We start from the raw sequence: 17610 nt of genomic DNA, 5'->3' as shown, positions 1-17610 counted from the left end.
TTTTTTAAAGATTTTATTTATTTATTTGACAGAGATAGAGACAGCCAGCGAGAGAGGGAACACAAGCAGGGGGAGTGGGAGAGGAAGAGGCAGGCTCATAGCGGAAGAGCCTGATGTGGGGCTCGATCCCAGAACTCCAGGACCACGCCCTGAGCCGAAGGCAGACGCTTAACCGCTGTGCCACCCAGGCGCCCCTGGCCACCTCTTAAAATTTTTTAAATAGACATGGCTTTATTGAGACCTGGGGAAGAAGCATACATTTGGGTATGAGATAACCAAGTACAAGGTAATAAGTACAAGACTGGAAATGAGAAAGCTGAAGCAGATCTCGGTCAGTGAACTATTAACCTCAGACCATATTTGAGAAATGATTATAGGGAGAGAGCCATCATCCTGAAATCAGTCTGTCAAGCATATTGTAAAGCTAGGAGGGCTGGCTTTTAGAACCAAGAGCCTTAAGAGGGGGCTGTATGGTACCCATCTCCTTGCTTAGCAGCGCTTGCCAAGGAGGAATTGTTCATACAATCATCCAGGCCACAGGCCCATCAGAGAAGGGCCCAGCTGCGGTGTGGAAGAACTTGATTTTTGAAAAGATGCTGATGGTTTCCTTTTTCTTTTCAGTCTAAGATTTACACTCGCACACCAACCTTGTATTTGGACTTCAAATTGGACCATGGAGCAAAGCATTCCCAGCCTCTTCCTAAAGGTATGATGGCTTCCAGGGTTTTGTCATCAGAAAAAAAAAAAATACAAGGGACCACTTTCTCTGAAATGTGCTCATTTCTGAACCTCAGCACAAAATTCTATAAACTTTGTTTATGTGTAGTTACATTTAGCAAATATTGCTGGGGCTTTTCAAGCAAAGATCAGGTAGAATTCATAGAACGTTAGGGCTGGACTGTCTGCCACCCCTTTTACAGGTATAAACACTAAGAACCAACAGATTAGTTACTTGTTCGAGTCCTCGTAAGGACTTGCTGGACAAGGCAAAACTTTTACCCATGTCTACCGATTTCCTAGCCACTGGTGACTCCTGGAGGTAAATTTCAACCTTGTCATTTATGAACAGGTATGCCCCTGATTGCCCCTGATCCAGATATAGGTGTCTCTTGATAAAGGTATTGTTATAGGTGATTTACCCTTAAGTTGACTTTTAAGTTCAAAGACTAATTAGAAAACCCCTAAGTGTTTAAGGTCGATTTTATTTATTTATTTATGTATTTATTTATTTAAAGATTTTATTTATTTAGAGAGAGAGCATAAGTGGAGGGGAAGGCAAGAGGGAGAGAGAAAATCCCAAGCTGACTCTCCACCAAGCGTGGAGCCCCATGCGGGGCTTGATCTCACCACCCTGAGACCATGACCCTAGTTGAAACCAAGAGTTGGATGCTCAACTGTCCGAGCCACCCAGGCTGCCCAAGGCCAATTTTATTTTTTTTAAATGGTTGCACCTGATGGTGCGCCTGGGTGGCTCAGTCGTTAAGCGTCTGCCTTCGGCTCAGGGCCTGATCCCGGCGTTCCGGGATCGAGTCCGACATCGGGCTCCTCCACTGGGAGCCTGCTTCTTCCTCTCCCACTCCCCCTGCTTGTGTTCCCTCTCTCGCTGGCTGTCTCTCTCTCTGTCAAATAAATAAAATAAAATCTTTAAAAAAAATAAATGAAAATGGTTGCACCTGAGGTCATTAGGCACTCACTATAGATCCATTATTTTCTTTGGTTTTGTGTTTCTGGCTATTTTTAGGTACAGAAAAACTTTTTAGATTAATTCACTTAAATGTATGCCCATGCTTAAACAATTTTTTAATAAGTATGAAAGCACATATGCTTTTTTTTAATAGATTTTATTTTTAAGCAACCTCTACACTTAACATGGAGTTCGAACTCACAACCCTGAGGTCAAGAATTACACGCTCTTTTTGACTGAGCCACCCAACCGCCCCTGAAAGCACATATGCTTTAACCTTTAGTGCAGTGCTTTTTTCTTTTACTTTCGAGTTTGCTTCCTTCCAGTTCCTTCCAGTACCTTCCTTAGATAGCCCAGCTCTAGGGTATATCCTAGGTATATACTCAAATCCGATCTTGCTGTGTATGGCAGTATGCTGTGCTACGGGTTGGGTGCGACGCATTTAGCTCTTGCCTCTCAGCAGGCACTCCCTTCGTACCTCGTGCTTGGCCACTCACGCTGGTCTGCGATAAACATCCCTGTACATGCGTCCTTCCGTACGGGGGCCTATTTTGATGCAGTGGCTTTCCGGAGATGCTCACGAGGTAGATGCACATTTAATATTAGAGCACGTTGTCAGACTGCAATTCAGAAACACAGTCGCACTTTCCATCAGGAGTATCTGAGGGTACTAGTTGCTCGGTGACCCCCCGACACTAAGTGGGTGGTTGATGCTGAGTTTTGTTCTACCCTTTGTCGCTACTCTATACGGCCTCACGAGAGAATGTGTGTATGTCACTTGGAAAGGCTAGGCTTTGGTTTTATTTTGTCCTTATAAATTCTAAACCTGAGATTTGTTTTTCAAAAGCATTTTTGGAGGGATGCAAAAGCCAGTAGCTTAGAAATGCACATTTATCACTGAGTCAGTATAAACCCACTTGGAACAAGTCTGTTATAAACCCAGCTCTGAAGCCAAAGAACCTGTCTTTTCCAAGACATCACTCTACGTATAGTGTGTCCTCTCTTTTTCGGTGTCTCTGTCTCTCTCTGTCTGTGTGTCTGTCTCTCACGCGCATGCGCGCACATACACACACACACACACACACACACACACACACACACACTCGTCCATGTTTGCATTACATTCACTGACAAATCCACAGTTTGAGGCAGCTCTGTCCAGTACCAGACAAACGATTGAATTCAGGTATTATAAAGCGCTTATTATTTTCAGGCTTGATAGTTCTGGCTGCCCATAGTCAGCCATATTGGCTAGTGAAATTAGGCTGCATAAATTGTTTTATCAAGTCGTTCAAGTCAAGGTCACCCTTTGTCCTTTTTTTTTAAACCACCTTTCAAGGTCACATTCCATTATAAAACACAAGAAATGTTTAAATTCATTTTATGTGGGTGCTTTGCTGCGGCCAATATTTCTTAAAATGTGTTTGTCATTGGCTGGGTCCTGGACGTGTTTTGTTTATAATATTTTGATTGTTTTGTTACTCATGGTAAAGGGATTTGACATGGATATCTGGGTTATGTTTGGCTTTTGGCATAAGCTTTGCGATCTCACTGATCTAATGTTGACACCGTTGTATCGTTACCAAAGTAGTGGGATAGAAATAGAGGCGTACAGTGCTACCATCACATCCCCGATACCAGGGAAATACGGATTTCCCAAGGAACATCCAGTTGAGGGTGAATGGAAACATTTCTCATGAATCAGACTAGGTTTTATCTGAATTCTTTCCTGTAAATAGTATGAGAATTGGTTTTTACCATCTCTCTCTTGCCTTTGGTTAAGGCCCATTTCTGCGGAGTTGGGCTAATCCTGCAGAAAACAGATTTTTCATGCAGTGATGATTTGGAAGGGAGCAGATAGGAGGAACGGAGCCTGGACAGTGCATCACTTACAAGGAATCCGATTTGTCAAGTCTCTGACAGTACCAGATCCTTTAACACTGGCCACACGTTTTTCATGTTAGTTCCTGGCTAAAATAGGAAAAAGTAGTTGTTTTTGTTTTGGGTTTGTTTTTTTTTTTGCCATGACTTTTACCATCTCTTACAAAGCAATCTGATTTTCCTTGCTGCAAACTGACTTACAGATAACACTGTTATCGTTTCTCTGAGAAGGACCTAAATCTGTATTTCTAGGAAAATATCAATCTTTCCCAAGAGACTTGGGCCTTCTGGTCCTCATGTCCCCTTTGTCTTCCGACTGCATCAAAGTGTGGCTCTGAACAGCCTGTCTGTTGCTCCCCATCTTCCTGCACAGTGACTCTGTCACTAGGTATTCATTTATTTTTTATTTTTGTTTTTTAAAGATTTTATTTATTTATTTGACACAGAGCATAAGCAGGGGCAGTGGCAGGCAGAGGGAGAGGGAGACGCAGACTCCCTGCTGAGCAGGGAGCCCTATGCGGGACTCGATCCCAGGACCCTGGGATCATGACCTGAGCTGAAGGCAGATGCTTAACCAACTCAGCCACCCAGGCGCCCCACTGCCACTAGGTATTTAAAGGCATGATCTGGAATGTTAAAAATGGATGATGGTTATGGTATGGAAAAACTTCATCTTGTAAGTATTTTTTGCATCCCCCAACATTTTACTTTTCTTTACAGTATATATACATAAATCTCCAGAATTTCTATCTGGGGAGAGTAGCCTGGATAGTCCAGGTGGACCCAATATAATCAAAGGGTCTGTGTAAATGAAGGAGGGGGCGAGAGTCAGAGGGGAAGATGTGACAGTGGTGATGCAGTCGCTGATTTTGAAAATAGAAGGGGGCCTTGAGCCCAGCAGTAGGGGCAATCTCTAGAAGTTAGAAAAGGCAAGAAAATACATCTCCCCCTAGAGCCTCCAGAAGGAATGCTGTCCTGCTGATACCTTTTTTTTTTCTTTAGACCCTCGAGACCCATTTTTGGGCTTCAGACCCCCAGAATTATTAGATAACGAGGTTGCTGTTTTAAGCCAGTAAGTTTGTGGTCATTTGTTACAGCAGCCATAGGAAACTCATACGTTCTCTTAAATATCGTCAATGTATTTTTGCTTTTGTGGGAGGAAAAAACAGAAAGGAGCCCTGTCGATTACATTGCAATAAAACTGGGGGAAAAATAGAAATCAGTGCTTCAAAACACTTTTCTAAAAAGTGGATTTTAGGGGCACCTGGGTGACATAGTTGGTTAAATGTCTGACTCTTGGTTTTGGTTTAGGTGGTGATCTCAGGGCTCTGTGCTCAGCATGGAGTCTGCTTGGAATTTGCTCTCTCCTCTGCTTCCTCCCCCAACCCCTGCTCTTGCTCTAAAATAAATAAGTAAACCTTTTTTTTTTTTGAAGTAGATTTTAATGCTGTGCATACAGTAGCTACTTAGTAAATCCCATTAGGATATGTTTAAATAAATATTCCTGTATTATCTATGTTGCTATATAACAAATAACTCCCAAATGTTGTGGCTTAAGATAACAGTTGTTATCTCACACTTCAGCTGTGGTCTCTGGCTCAGGGACTCTTACAAGGCTGCGATGGAGGTGTCGGCAGGGTTGCAGCAATCCCAGGACTCGACTGGGAAGGATGTGCTTCCAAGCCCACACCCATGTGGTTGGTGACAGCCCTCAGTTGCTCAGGTTGTTGGCTGCGGTCCGCTGTTTTATGCCATGTGGGCCTCTCCATAGGACAGCATACAACATGGCCTCTGGCTTTATCAGATCCTACAAGTGAGAGAGGAAGAAAGAGTGAGCAAATGGAAGCCAGAGTCTCTATGTCACCCGATATCAGAAGTGACATTCCATTACTTTTGCCAATTCTGCTGGTTAGAACCAGGCCACCAGGTGCAGCCCACGCGCGGAGAGAAGAGCACACAGGGCATGACTCTGAGGCAGTGGGTGTTTTAGAGCAAACTTGCCAAGCTTACAATCTTGAGTCAAAGTGCCGTACACTTTTCCATACGGTCAGTGACTCAAAAACGAAGTAGTGATTCTTTTTCTCTTTGTTTCTTTTCTTTTCTTTTCTTTTCTTTTCTTTTCCTTTCTTTTCCTTTCTTTTCTTTTCTTTCTTTTCTTCTTTCTTTCTTTTTTGGAAATGGAAGGGGGCCGTGATGAATTCTCCTCAGAGTCCTTGCTAAATGTCTCTTCATAGTCATTATCTACTTTTTAAGGGAGGATGCTCCAAACATGAATGATTCATGCGGAATTTTAGATTTTCAGGTGTTTTCACAGAGAGAAGAAAGGCTGCTTTTGTTCACTACACAGAATACACGATTTAATTCATGGCTAGTTTTTGCCAAGCTCTCTACTTACCGGTAGTACAGTAGAGTCTTCAATTACCATTCCCCTCATCCTTAGCCCCTCATCCTTACGATACACTCGTAGCGGCTGTGGATGTCAGTATGTCTTCAGAGCAGCGATGTACGCAAGCCAGAGCCTGAGCATAAAATTATCCAGTGAGAAGCTTCGTATCGCTTTCCTTTGGGTGGGTTGTCTATCTTTTTCATACTGATTTGTAGGGGCTCTTTTATTCTCTTTTTAATATTTATTTTTATTTAAATTCAAGTAACATATAATGTATTATTGGTTTCAGAGGATCTTTATATATTTTGAATGCTTGTCATTGTCAGTTATTTGTGATGCAAATATCTTCTCCGTTTTGCCTTGTTTTTCACTCTTCTATATACTACTATATTTTTCTATATGTTAATAAATAAAAATTCCTTAAATGTATCAGTCTGTTCCTTAGAAGGCTAGTGAGTGCTTTCTGTAGCTTCTTTAATAAACTCTCCCAGCTCAAGATCGTGAAAATGTTCTATTATAGATGCTTTGTTATTTTGCCTTTGTATTGATATATCTGCACCTGGAATTGATTTTCAGATGTAGTGAGATGTAATTGCATTTTTTAAAAATGTGGTTTTGGAAAAGAGAAAAAAACAGCAAAAATTCATGATAGGGGATATCATGCACATTTTTGGGAGCTCACACTTCACTGAATCATCCTGTAGTAGTAATAATTCTTTTAGCTAACATTTATTAAGTGCCTGTTGTTTGCCAGAAACTGCTCTAAGAACTCCCCCTGTATTAACTGCTGCAGTCCTAAGTCTGTGAGGTAAGGACTGTGATTATTCCATTTTTCAGATGAGGAAACTGAGGTACAAAGAAGTTGTTACTTACTTGACTTGAACGCACTCAAGGTCAACTAGCTAGGGCGTGTTGCAGGTGAGATTCTAACTGACACAATTGGACTTTTGCTGGGACTCTAACTACTGAGGTCCAGACAAATGAGTGGAGCTTTATTCACCATTACCCACCCTATCAGTAGTACCTTGGGCATTTGGTAAATAAATCCAAGACCTTGCAGATAGGTTAAAAAAATAACAATTTTTGAAAATTTTTAAACGCATCTCCCCAGTTTGAAGAGAGTACTGTGTTCTTGAGAGAACAGATTAAATTGATAGTCAATGTAAAGTAAGAAACCTATTCTAAGAATTTAAACACATTTCAGCTTTGACGGGGCTGTCTTGTTTTTGTTTTTGTTTTTCATAGTTTCAGGTCCTACTTAAAAGTCTTTTTTCTCTTGGGGCGCCTGGGTGGCTCAGTCGGTTAAGCTTCGGCCTCTTGATTTAGGCTCAGGTTATGATCTCAGGGTCGTGAGATCAAGCTCCGTGGGGGGCACGGAGCCTGCTTAAGATTCTCTTTCTCCCTTGCCCTCTGCCCCTCCCCCCATAAAATTTTTTTCTCTTAAAAAACAGGTGCCAAAATATGCCTTTTGATAATGTCAGGGCATTTATGGCATTCTCTGCTTATTTCAGGTTTCTACTGCTTTCTGAACCTTTATTTAATCCTTAAAGTTCTAAATATTTTGGTTCCTAATTGTCTTGGCCTTAATCTAAATTCAAATGCCTAAAATCATTTCTGTTTTACAGCCCTAAGTATCATTTTATGATTATCACTACATATTTGAATTATTTTCTGAATTTTTCTGAGCAATTGAACACCAATTGTGAGCACTGTATATTTAAAGATGAGAAAAAAGTCTGTCCAAATAAAGCTAAGAAATAATAGTAACATGTATTATTTTGGTTAAAAAATGATCACATTAATATATCTCAGCGGTGGGAAAACTTCCAGGGGATTCTAGTGCATTTTTTTTCTTGCTGTTCTATTAGCAAGAAAGTAACCAGCAGAGCTTGCTCTGCAGAGGGTTAGGATCCAGTCTGGGCACACGGAAGACTGTCTTCATTCCAGAAAGCTTGTGTTGCTCATACACTTCTCGTTCAAAATGTTAAATTCTATTCATTTCTTAGTTTTTCTGTTAGCCTCTGGTGCAGTGAATGTTCAGGATTATCAGTGGTGGACCAAACCACAGGGGAAGTGTGTTTTCGTGTTGCTTGCAATTCTTCTTGTTAAAATATAGGATCTTTAGAGATCACTCTTTTTTTTTTTTTTTTTTAAAGATTTTATTTATTTGACAGAGATAGAGACAGCCAGCGAGAGAGGGAACACAAGCAGGGGGAGTGGGAGAGGAAGAAGCAGGCTCATAGCAGAAGAGCCTGATGTGGGGCTCGATCCCATAACGCCGGGATCACGCCTTGAGCCGAAGGCAGACGCTTAACCGCTGTGCCACCCAGGCGCCCCTTAGAGATCACTCTTAACGGTATATGCCTGTGGCTTATAAACATAGACTGTAGTATGATCTTTCTTGAGTATATAAAACACATTCTGAGTATATTTTATTCTGGAAAACCAGTCATCTCAAGTGTCTTTATGTTGGTACCGTTCTATGCAATATCACTGGGCATTTTATCACGATTGTTGCTCACCACATTTGGTAAAATGGGCATTCTTTTGTTCTCTTTTGCTAGAATTCCTACAAGGTCGTGTAATAACCTACCTCTTTTCCTGTGTCCTTGGCAGAGCTGTGAAGTTGATACCTCTCTTGTCGTTTGCGTTTACTTATAAGATGGGGATAAAATGCCTGTGCTTAGTGAGCTTTAGATCCAGGGAGCTGTCAGCTGCCGTATGATCAGAAAGCCCACCTTCTGCTACCATTTCTAGACCGCAGTGGTTGTTGGGACCCAAACGGTATCCTAAGTGCCAAGGGTTCTTGATGAGGGCAGCAGGGATCCATTCTCTACACTTTGGGAAATGGCGTTGTTGAGCTTTGCTCAGTGTGTAGTGTGGTCCAGGAGACCAGTGGGCTTGGAGTTGAGGGTGGTCCTCTGGGGACCATGAGCCCATCTCTGTGACAAGGACCCTCCTCTGGGTCACAGCTTACCAGAAGCACGAATAGCACCTACTGTATAAAGTCAGAGGAAAGTGGAAAGAGAAGGAAGGGACAGGACTGGGGAACTGGCATTTGTGAAATGCCTACTGAGGGCCTAGTGTAGATAAGGTGACAACATCGAGCACATGTATGTGGATCTGTGTCTAGTACACAGGTGTGTATGTGTGTAGACCAGGCACACAGTGTCACTTGAACAGCACAACAGCCATGTCGTACATATTATTTCCTTACTTTACAAACTAGGAAACTGCCTCAGACAGGCTTAACAGTCTGGTCCTAGATCCCCCTGAGGGCCTTTTGCTGATTTTTAAACCTGCATTTTCTGCCGGTGATTGTGTGCGTTAGATTTTGTTGCTGGTTTATAGTTACTTAGTTGCTTTGTTTTCCATAGTACCACAAGGTCCCTGTAAGGTTGGCTGCTGCCTTCTGCTTCCTCCTTTCTCCGGGGGGCTTTGCTGGGTTAGAATGAACCGAGGAGGTAGGACAAGCAGAGGGGCGACAGTACCGGAGAAGCATAGGACCGGACTGAGAAGAGTCTGTCTGCAAGGGCTGGGAGTCTTGTTGGGGAGAACAGGGAGCCGTTGAAGGGTTCTAAGTGAAAGGTTCCCTTAGCGTGGGTATTAATGGATTGAAAGCAATCGGGATATTTCTCTCACCTATAAGATTTTATCTGTAAAAGAAAAGAAAGATAGGAAATACAGCAACACGTATATTCATTATTTCCTCCTTTGTGCTCTTCTGAATTTAAACAATTAAAGCCTTGAAAATAAACTCTTCTCTAAAGTTGAGGGATGAGGGACGCCTGGGTGGCTCAGCTGGTTGAGCCTCTGCCTTTGGCTCAGTTCATGATCTCAGGGTCCTGGGATCGAGCCCCTCATCGGGCTCTCTGCTCAGCGGGGAGCCTGCTTCTCCCTCTGCCTGCCGCTCCCCCTGCTCGTACTCTCTCTCTCTGACAAATAAATAAATAAAATATTAAAAAAAAAAGTTGAGGGATGAAACAATTTGGTCTAATGTTGACGAAACAGCAGACAAACCCCAACTGAGGGACATCTACAAAATAACTGGTCTGTGCTCTTAATGAAAAACGCTGAGGAAGTATTGTTGCCCGTGGAAGGAGATTCGATGTGGGGACTAAATGCAGCCTGTGACCCAGGATTAGAGCCTGGCCTAGGCTTCTGTTTGGGGGTTTGGTTGGTTGGTTGGTTTTTTGCCGTGACAGGCATTACTGAGACATTTGGCACAATTTGGATATCTGCATTTTTTTCCATTGGTATTGTATCAGTTTCATAATTTTTATAAATATGCTACATTTATATAGGAAAATATCCTTGTTTTTAGGAAATATATACTGCTTAAGAACAAAAATTGAACTGAGTAAATCTGAAGATCAAATTGGCTTTATTCAACAGTTCATGATTCAACATGTATCGCGGGGCGGGGCGGGGGTGGAGTAGATATAAAGGAAGTTTCCAAAGGAATTTCTGTGTGTTAAAGTAGGCTTACAGGATCCTGGGGGTCGGGCTAAGATTGCCTTTTGCCCTTAGCAAAGCATTAACATTAAGGCAGCTGACTTCCTTGAGGAATGTCCCTCTGCCTGTTTCAAGAACTTCTCAGCTGGCTGTAGGTAATAAGGACATTTTTTTTCTTGTACCTGTTTCCCACATCACATGTATAGGGAGTAGCTATAAAGTTCATTGAAATAAAGAACTCTCCAGCTGAGGCAGGAGGAGAGTGAGCTGGGTTAAAGCAAGGAACGTAGGCCAGGAAAAGCTCTCACTAGGGACACTGGCAAGAATTGGGAACCTCCCTGGAAGTGAGAGCAGAAGCCTCAGAACATGATTTTCATATTTAAAAGTTTTACATTTTTAATGTTTGACTAAAGGAGGTTTGACTTACATGTGGTGCTGATTAAACCGTCCTACACGGCCAGAGGTGAAATGAGACCTCCGTCCCAACTTACTTGCTCCGTCCTGGCCCGAGGGAGGGGAAGAGCTTCCCAGCTGCCGGGAGCCAGTCAGGAGCCTGTAGCTTGGAGATGATGTTGGCGGAAGAAAGGAAACTGTAGGGTGTGACCGAAGGTATTAATTCCTGGTGCAGAGCCAAGGAAACAGTCAAAAAAAAACTAAGAGGCAGCCCACGGAATGGGAGAATGTATTTGCAAATGACACTACAGATAAAAGACTGGTATCCAAGATCTATAAAGAACTTCTCAAACTCAATACACGAGAAACAAATAAACAAATCAAAAAATGGGCAGAAGATATGAACAGACACTTTTCCAATGAAGACATACAAATGGCTAACAGACACATGAAAAAATGTTCAAAATCATTAGCCATCAGGGAAATTCAAATCAAAACCACACTGAGATACCACCTTACGCCAGTTAGAATGGCAAAGATAGACAAGGCAAGAAACAACAATTGTTGGAGAGGATGTGGAGAAAGGGGATCCCTCCTACATTGTTGGTGGGAATGCAAGTTGGTACAGCCACTCTGGAAAACAGTGTGGAGGTCCCTTAAAAAGTTAAAAATTGAACTACCCTATGACCCAGCCATTGCACTACTGGGTGTTTACCCCAAAGATACAGACGTAGTAAAGAGAAGGGCCATATGCACCCCAATGTTCATAGCTGCATTGTCCACAATAGCCAAATCATGGAAGGAGCCGAGATGCCCTTCAACAGATGACTGGATTAAGAAGCTGTGGTCCATATATACAATGGAATATTACTCAGCTATCAGAAAGAACGAATTCTCAACATTTGCTGCAACATGGACGGCACTGGAGGAGATAATGCTAAGTGAAATAAGTCAAGCAGAGAAAGACAATTATCATATGATTTCTCTCATCTATGGAACATAAGAACTAGGAAGATCGGTAGGGGAAGAAAGGGATAAAGAAAGGGGGGGTAATCAGAAGGGGGAATGAAGCATGAGAGACTATGGACTCTGAGAAACAAACTGAGGGCCTCAGAGGGGAGGGGGGTGGGGGAATGGGATAGGCTGGTGATGGGTAGTAAGGAGGGCACGTATTGCATGGTGCACTGGCTGTTATACGCAACTAATGAAGCATCGAACTTTACATCGGAAACCAGGGATGTACTGTATGGTGACTAACATAATATAATAAAAAAAACATTAAAAAAGATAATTCCTGGTGCAGGACAGAAAGTTGGGGGGAGGGAGGAAGGAAGGATGAGAAGGACCCGGAAGTCTCACTGGAGAGCGCTTTGCTGATGCGATCCTGCTCTTCGCAGAGAAGGAATTCTAATAAAATGTGCTGGTTCTTACACATACAGGAAGCGTTGACACAGTTGGGCTCTTGTTTCCCTGTAGCTGGAAGAAGGCAGAGAAACAAGTAGTGGTGAAACAAGAAAGGAATTTATTTATTTATTCCAACACCGAGAATACTGCAAACTAGTATCTCAAAGATTGTCTCCAAAGTGCTGAAAAGACATCCAGGTTTACGGAAGGAGAGTGTGGGACACAGGTGGGTTGGGTACATGCAGGTGGGCAGTGAAGGGCAAATCAGTCAGGGTCTTGGAATCCATCATCGGAGGGGTCCTGCTGGCTCAGGGTGGTCCTTAGTGCTTGAGGGGCTATTTTCAGGTCCCATCAATGGGTGCTTTGCCCTCAGGGTCTTCTGCCTGAGCCAAGAGACTAACTGGAAAGAACAGAATCAATTAGAAAATTTGAGGACAAAATGTAGGTAGCTGGAAGTCCTCTTTCAGGTTTAACAGAAGCAAGTGCACTTGGACAACATGTTAAAAAGAAGGAAAAAAGGCAATTTCCCCCTGTTTTGATTCCATGCCCTCTAATGCTGTGTGCCTTCCAACCAGTATCATGAATTTTGTTACTACTGGTGGAGATGGGCTCTGTATGCTAATAGAAGACTTCTGCAAGGGGTAAAAATAGGTGAATGCACTTACCACATTGACTTGGCCATGACTTTGAACAAATGTTTGATCCTTCTGGATCGTGTATAAAGGTAAAACAGAAAACAGGCCATGGCAATTACGTGTGGACTAGTTTTCTGTTTGGAGGGTGAGTAGGAATGAAGCAAAGAGGGCAGAGAAGAAAGGAGATGGGAACAATCAGAGTAATCCCCCCAAAAAACCCAGCTGAGCAATTGAGAGCTTTGAGGTTTTCTCAAACTCAGAAGCCATTAATTTTTTAGTACCTTTCAAGCACGAAGAGGGGCTTGGTTACGTAAATTATGATGTGTCCTTACAGCGGAATGCTTTGCAGTCTTTCCCGAGGATGAGTTATTTCTCTGTTTTGACATGGAAAGGTATTCAGAATAGAACATTGAGTTTGTTCTGGTTTTTAAGCAAATGATATATAGCACCAAAAACAAAAAAGAAACTGAAAGCGTCAATATCAAATTGCTAGCAATATTTATATCAGGCCAAGAATGAAGATTGCAGAAAGATTTTCAGTTTAGAGATTATACACTTCCAAGTCTTAAAATATTTATGTGTATGAGGTTTTTTTTATAATCAGAAAAACGCAGCAAAGACATGGTGCACTTTGAAAAATCAATTTAAACAATGTTCAGTGGTGGATTTTTTTTTTTTTAAAGCAACGAGGGAAGGGGCTTTGTTGCAGAGTTTGGTTATGCATCAGGCTGAACATCCATGAGAAAGCAGAGAGCAGTGCGTTAGTAGAGCCAGCCCACCCAGATAAGACACGTGGAACTGGGCTGTGGAGTGTTGGCCTGGGCTTTCAGCATCACGAACCTCCCTCGGCCAAATTGCACAACTCGTACACCCCAGCTGGGCCGTCTTCATCCCAGTGTCTCTGCCTACAGCACATGTACAGAAGCGAGTGTTGTTTNTTGTTGCAGAGTTTGGTTATGCATCAGGCTGAACATCCATGAGAAAGCAGAGAGCAGTGCGTTAGTAGAGCCAGCCCACCCAGATAAGACACGTGGAACTGGGCTGTGGAGTGTTGGCCTGGGCTTTCAGCGTCACGAACCTCCCTCGGCCAAATTGCACAACTCGTACACCCCAGCTGGGCCGTCTTCATCCCAGTGTCTCTGCCCACAGCACATGTACAGAAGCGAGTGTTGTTCGGTAACTGCTGTGAGACCGAGAACAAGTAGGAGTAAGCCATCAACAAGTTGAATTTACTTCCAGAGGCCTTAAACTGCGTCTGGTAAAATCTCAGGAAAAACTGGGAAGCGGGAGGGTGAAAAGACCTCCTCTGGCGTCCGCCCAAGTGTCTTGGCTTGTTATGCCATCTGTTGGATCTTCTTTTTCTTTCTTTTTTTTTTTTTTAAGATTTTATTTATTTGACAGAGAGAGACACAACGAGAGAGGGAACACAAGCAGGGGGAGTGGGAGAGGGAGAAGCAGGCTCCCCACTGAGCAGGGAGCCCTATGCGGGGCTCAATCCCAGGACCCTGGGATCATGACCTGAGCCCAAGGCAGACGCTTAACAACTGAGCCACCCAGGGGTCCCTCCGTTGGATTTTCTTAACCTGACTCAGTTGATGTCGAGTATTATTAGTTATACCTTCTCTTTGTTGCCTGTCCTGTGTTTTAACACCTGTCCTCGCACCTGCATCCCTAGAGTATATGTTGTCCTCCATGATCTTTCCACACCTGCCTTTGTTTTGTTCACTCTGTCACCATGTTGACTCTCACAGACTCCAGTCTGGGCCCTGTCCTTCCACCTTGAACTCTACTGTCCCACATCTTCTCCGTTTCCACTGAAGGCACACAAGTGATGTCCGGCGTCTGGGTTGAGCTTGCCATTTCTGGATTCAGGTCTCTCAGGGGCCCTGCAGCATCCTTTCTGGGCTGTGGGTACCAATACCCATGGCAACCCAGTGCTGGCTGGCATTGGGAGAGCAAGTGTCAGGTTGTCTGTGGTTTGAGCTCTTGGCCCCGTGGGTCACGGTAGGAGTCTGCTGAATGCTATGTACCCTCCTCACAGAAAAGTGTACACACTTGAAAAATTGTGTATGCAGTTCCAGGAAGTGCACACCCCAGAGATTACGCATCCCTAAATCCCTGGAACATTTTAGGGTACATGAAAAGGAGTGGGTTCACTAGAGACTAAAGTACAACTAAGTAAAGTGTGTTTCTGAAATTTTCTTCACACTTAAAACTATCCAGAGGCACACTGAACTGAAGATAAGCCAGACTGGGGGTGTTGCAATTATAAGCATGATGTTAAAACTGGAGGGAACAGTTTATTAATACAGCTGTTGGCATATAGCTTTATAGCCAGGCGACTCTAAAACATAGTGGGCTAAATCATTTCAGTTTAGGGGTACGTGTGTATGCGTGTCTATGCCTGTACGCATGTGGGAGTGTGGGTTTTTAACAGCTCACAGAAGTTAAAATTTTAAATGTGTATCTAAGAAAATAAAGCATTTCATCTCAATTTATCTTTCATATCTGTTAGATATATTTCATAGAGACTTGTTGAATATATTGTTATATCTTTGTTCCTTTTGGCATTATGGACACTAACCTTTTAACATTGCTGGTCCTTTTTCAGGATGGACAAGCTTCATTTATACCATATCTGGAAATGTGTATATTGGTAAGTGATGACGATGTTGCTTGGGGTTCAATTGCCCTGTAACTTATACTACCGAAGGGGAGGGAAAGCAAGATGAAACGTCTTATGTAATAGAATACTATGTCACCCTTCTATCCAGCACCAGCCCTCTCTACATCCTAGTACATCCTGGTACACCCAGGATAGGGCACCTCTCAGCTTCCAGCATGTTCAGTGAGGGAGGAGAATATGGACAGCAGGCACGACAGTCGCCATTTTACTGTGGCTCGTGTGTGGATGTAAGGTCCAGCCATGATCACATGGGTTGACACCTAGTTAGGAGATTGGCGACCTCTGTGCTGATAAAGGGATGGAGCTCTAAGGGCTGAGGGGATCAGGAATCTATCTCTTGGGAGGTGGACGCAGGTGAATTTGCAGTCCCAGGTGCCGCTGAGAAATCTCAAAGTTGGTTTTCTCTTATTTTAAGGCTTGCCTATGTGTCTCTTGTTGAGTCTAGTCTAGAAGGGATATTCAAGACCCAACCAACTATCATTTTCCAGATGAGGAAAGTAAAGTCTCAAGAAAGTTCTTTCACTTGCCAGGCTTATGCCTTGGTGGACCGGGCACCAGAACCGCGGACTCCCCACTCCCATCTCCCACACTGCACCCCGTCGTCTTTGTACAATGACAACAGAGCAGCCCCAGCATCGCGCTTGTATGTCCCGTCCACACCTTGTAGCCAGCCCGGTGGCAGAGGAGCCGGCCGCTGCAGCCGCGTGGAGTGCACTGGGTAGGCTGGCTCCGGCCGCATCGACCCACCCTCCCTGTCCTCCCGGAGCGGCCCGGGTGTCAGGCAAGCCTCCCCGGGGGCCCGACGGAACACTGCTCTAGCAGATGCTCTGGGCGCCCGCCCCGCACCCCTGAGGCCTTCGCTGCGCGGTGGCCCGCTTGCCCACTTCCAACGCGTCGGTGGGATCTGCGTCTGGCGGCCTGAAGCTTCTCGGAAACGGGGAGGGCTGCTCTGCCCCGCGCCGGGCGGGCGGGAGGGACGTGCCGGCCAATTGACATCCCCAGGAGCTGCCTCACCCCTCAGGTGGGCTAACCGAGGGCTGTGCGTGAGTGAGGCCGTTTCCCAGCGTTTCCCCGTGGCCTCATGTCCCAGCCACCCACACTGGGCACGCCCTCGATAACACAGTCTTTGTCCTCTCTCCCTTACCTAACTCTCTCGGTTCCTGGACTGCTGTTTCTCGCATCCTCCTTCGGATGAATTCCTTGCACTGAAATGCGCATCTCACACTCTGCTGCTGGGAAAGCCGAAAATAAGCCTCCCCTCTCCCCTTCCTGGTCCCTCAAGACAGTGATGCGTGGTGTGGACTGGGGGGGGGTCAGGTCAGGCCTGTCATTTCTGAGACCCTCTGGGGTTGGGTGGCCTCCGTCCCCCTCCTGCACACTAGCCTCCTCGGCAACGACTGTCTTCCTGGGGCCCTAACATGGCCACCTCCTGGGGGTAATACAGCCCCGACCTCTGGCTTATTGAGAACATCTGCGCCCGGACTTGAAGGCGACACGCAGAGCCACTGAAACCATTCTTTAGAATCTCTGAAAGAGGAGTTCAATTGCCTCAAATTACTCTTCTGGAAAATAGTGGTGATACAAAGCCATGTATTTTGATTTTATACAGTAAAAATGTCCTTCATTCCTCTCTTGGTGAATAGCATTTCAATTATGGGTCAGAAGCAAAATTCACTTCTTTTAGCATTTGAAGAAAGGTGAAAACTATTAGTAGTAGTATCCCAGGTATCACAAACTATATTAACCATCTGAAAGAGATGAAGCATCATTTGTTTTAAGATCTTTGGAAAATCTTGAATATCACAACGTACTTGATACACGTGGAGAATAAAGGCTGTTTTTATGGAGGTCGCACCGTTGACTTAGGATTTCAGGAGAAACCAAATAATCTGCACAAATGGAAAATAATAGAGCATGTGAATTCCAAGGTGCTAAGGAATGAGAAATGTGTAGAATGAGAAAAGGCAGGGGCAGCAAACTAGTTATAAAGGGCCAGATAATAAATATTTTCATGTCTGTGGACTATACAGTTTGAGTTGCAACGACTCTTTGCTGCCGTTCCAGCGCAAAAGCAGCCACACTAAGA

The 17610-nt window shown here is 44.0% G+C and overlaps 1 protein-coding gene across 5 annotated transcripts in view; it reads left to right on the top strand.

The window, feature by feature from the left end:
* Window positions 1–17610, top strand: part of PIR (pirin) — a 102251-nt gene that overhangs the window by 65672 nt on the left and 18969 nt on the right. For all 5 annotated transcript variants that reach the window (XM_034648992.1, XM_034648994.1, XM_002928956.4 and 2 more), the window contains 2 exons: window positions 622–706; window positions 15450–15494. In XM_034648992.1, coding sequence (XP_034504883.1) covers window positions 622–706; window positions 15450–15494 — 130 coding nt within the window. The remainder of the gene's footprint in view (window positions 1–621; window positions 707–15449; window positions 15495–17610) is intronic.

Source organism: Ailuropoda melanoleuca, chromosome X, assembly GCF_002007445.2.
Source record: "Ailuropoda melanoleuca isolate Jingjing chromosome X, ASM200744v2, whole genome shotgun sequence".
In the NCBI taxonomy this organism is placed as follows: domain Eukaryota; kingdom Metazoa; phylum Chordata; class Mammalia; order Carnivora; family Ursidae; genus Ailuropoda; species Ailuropoda melanoleuca.
This window is presented reverse-complemented; position numbering and strand designations above follow the sequence as displayed.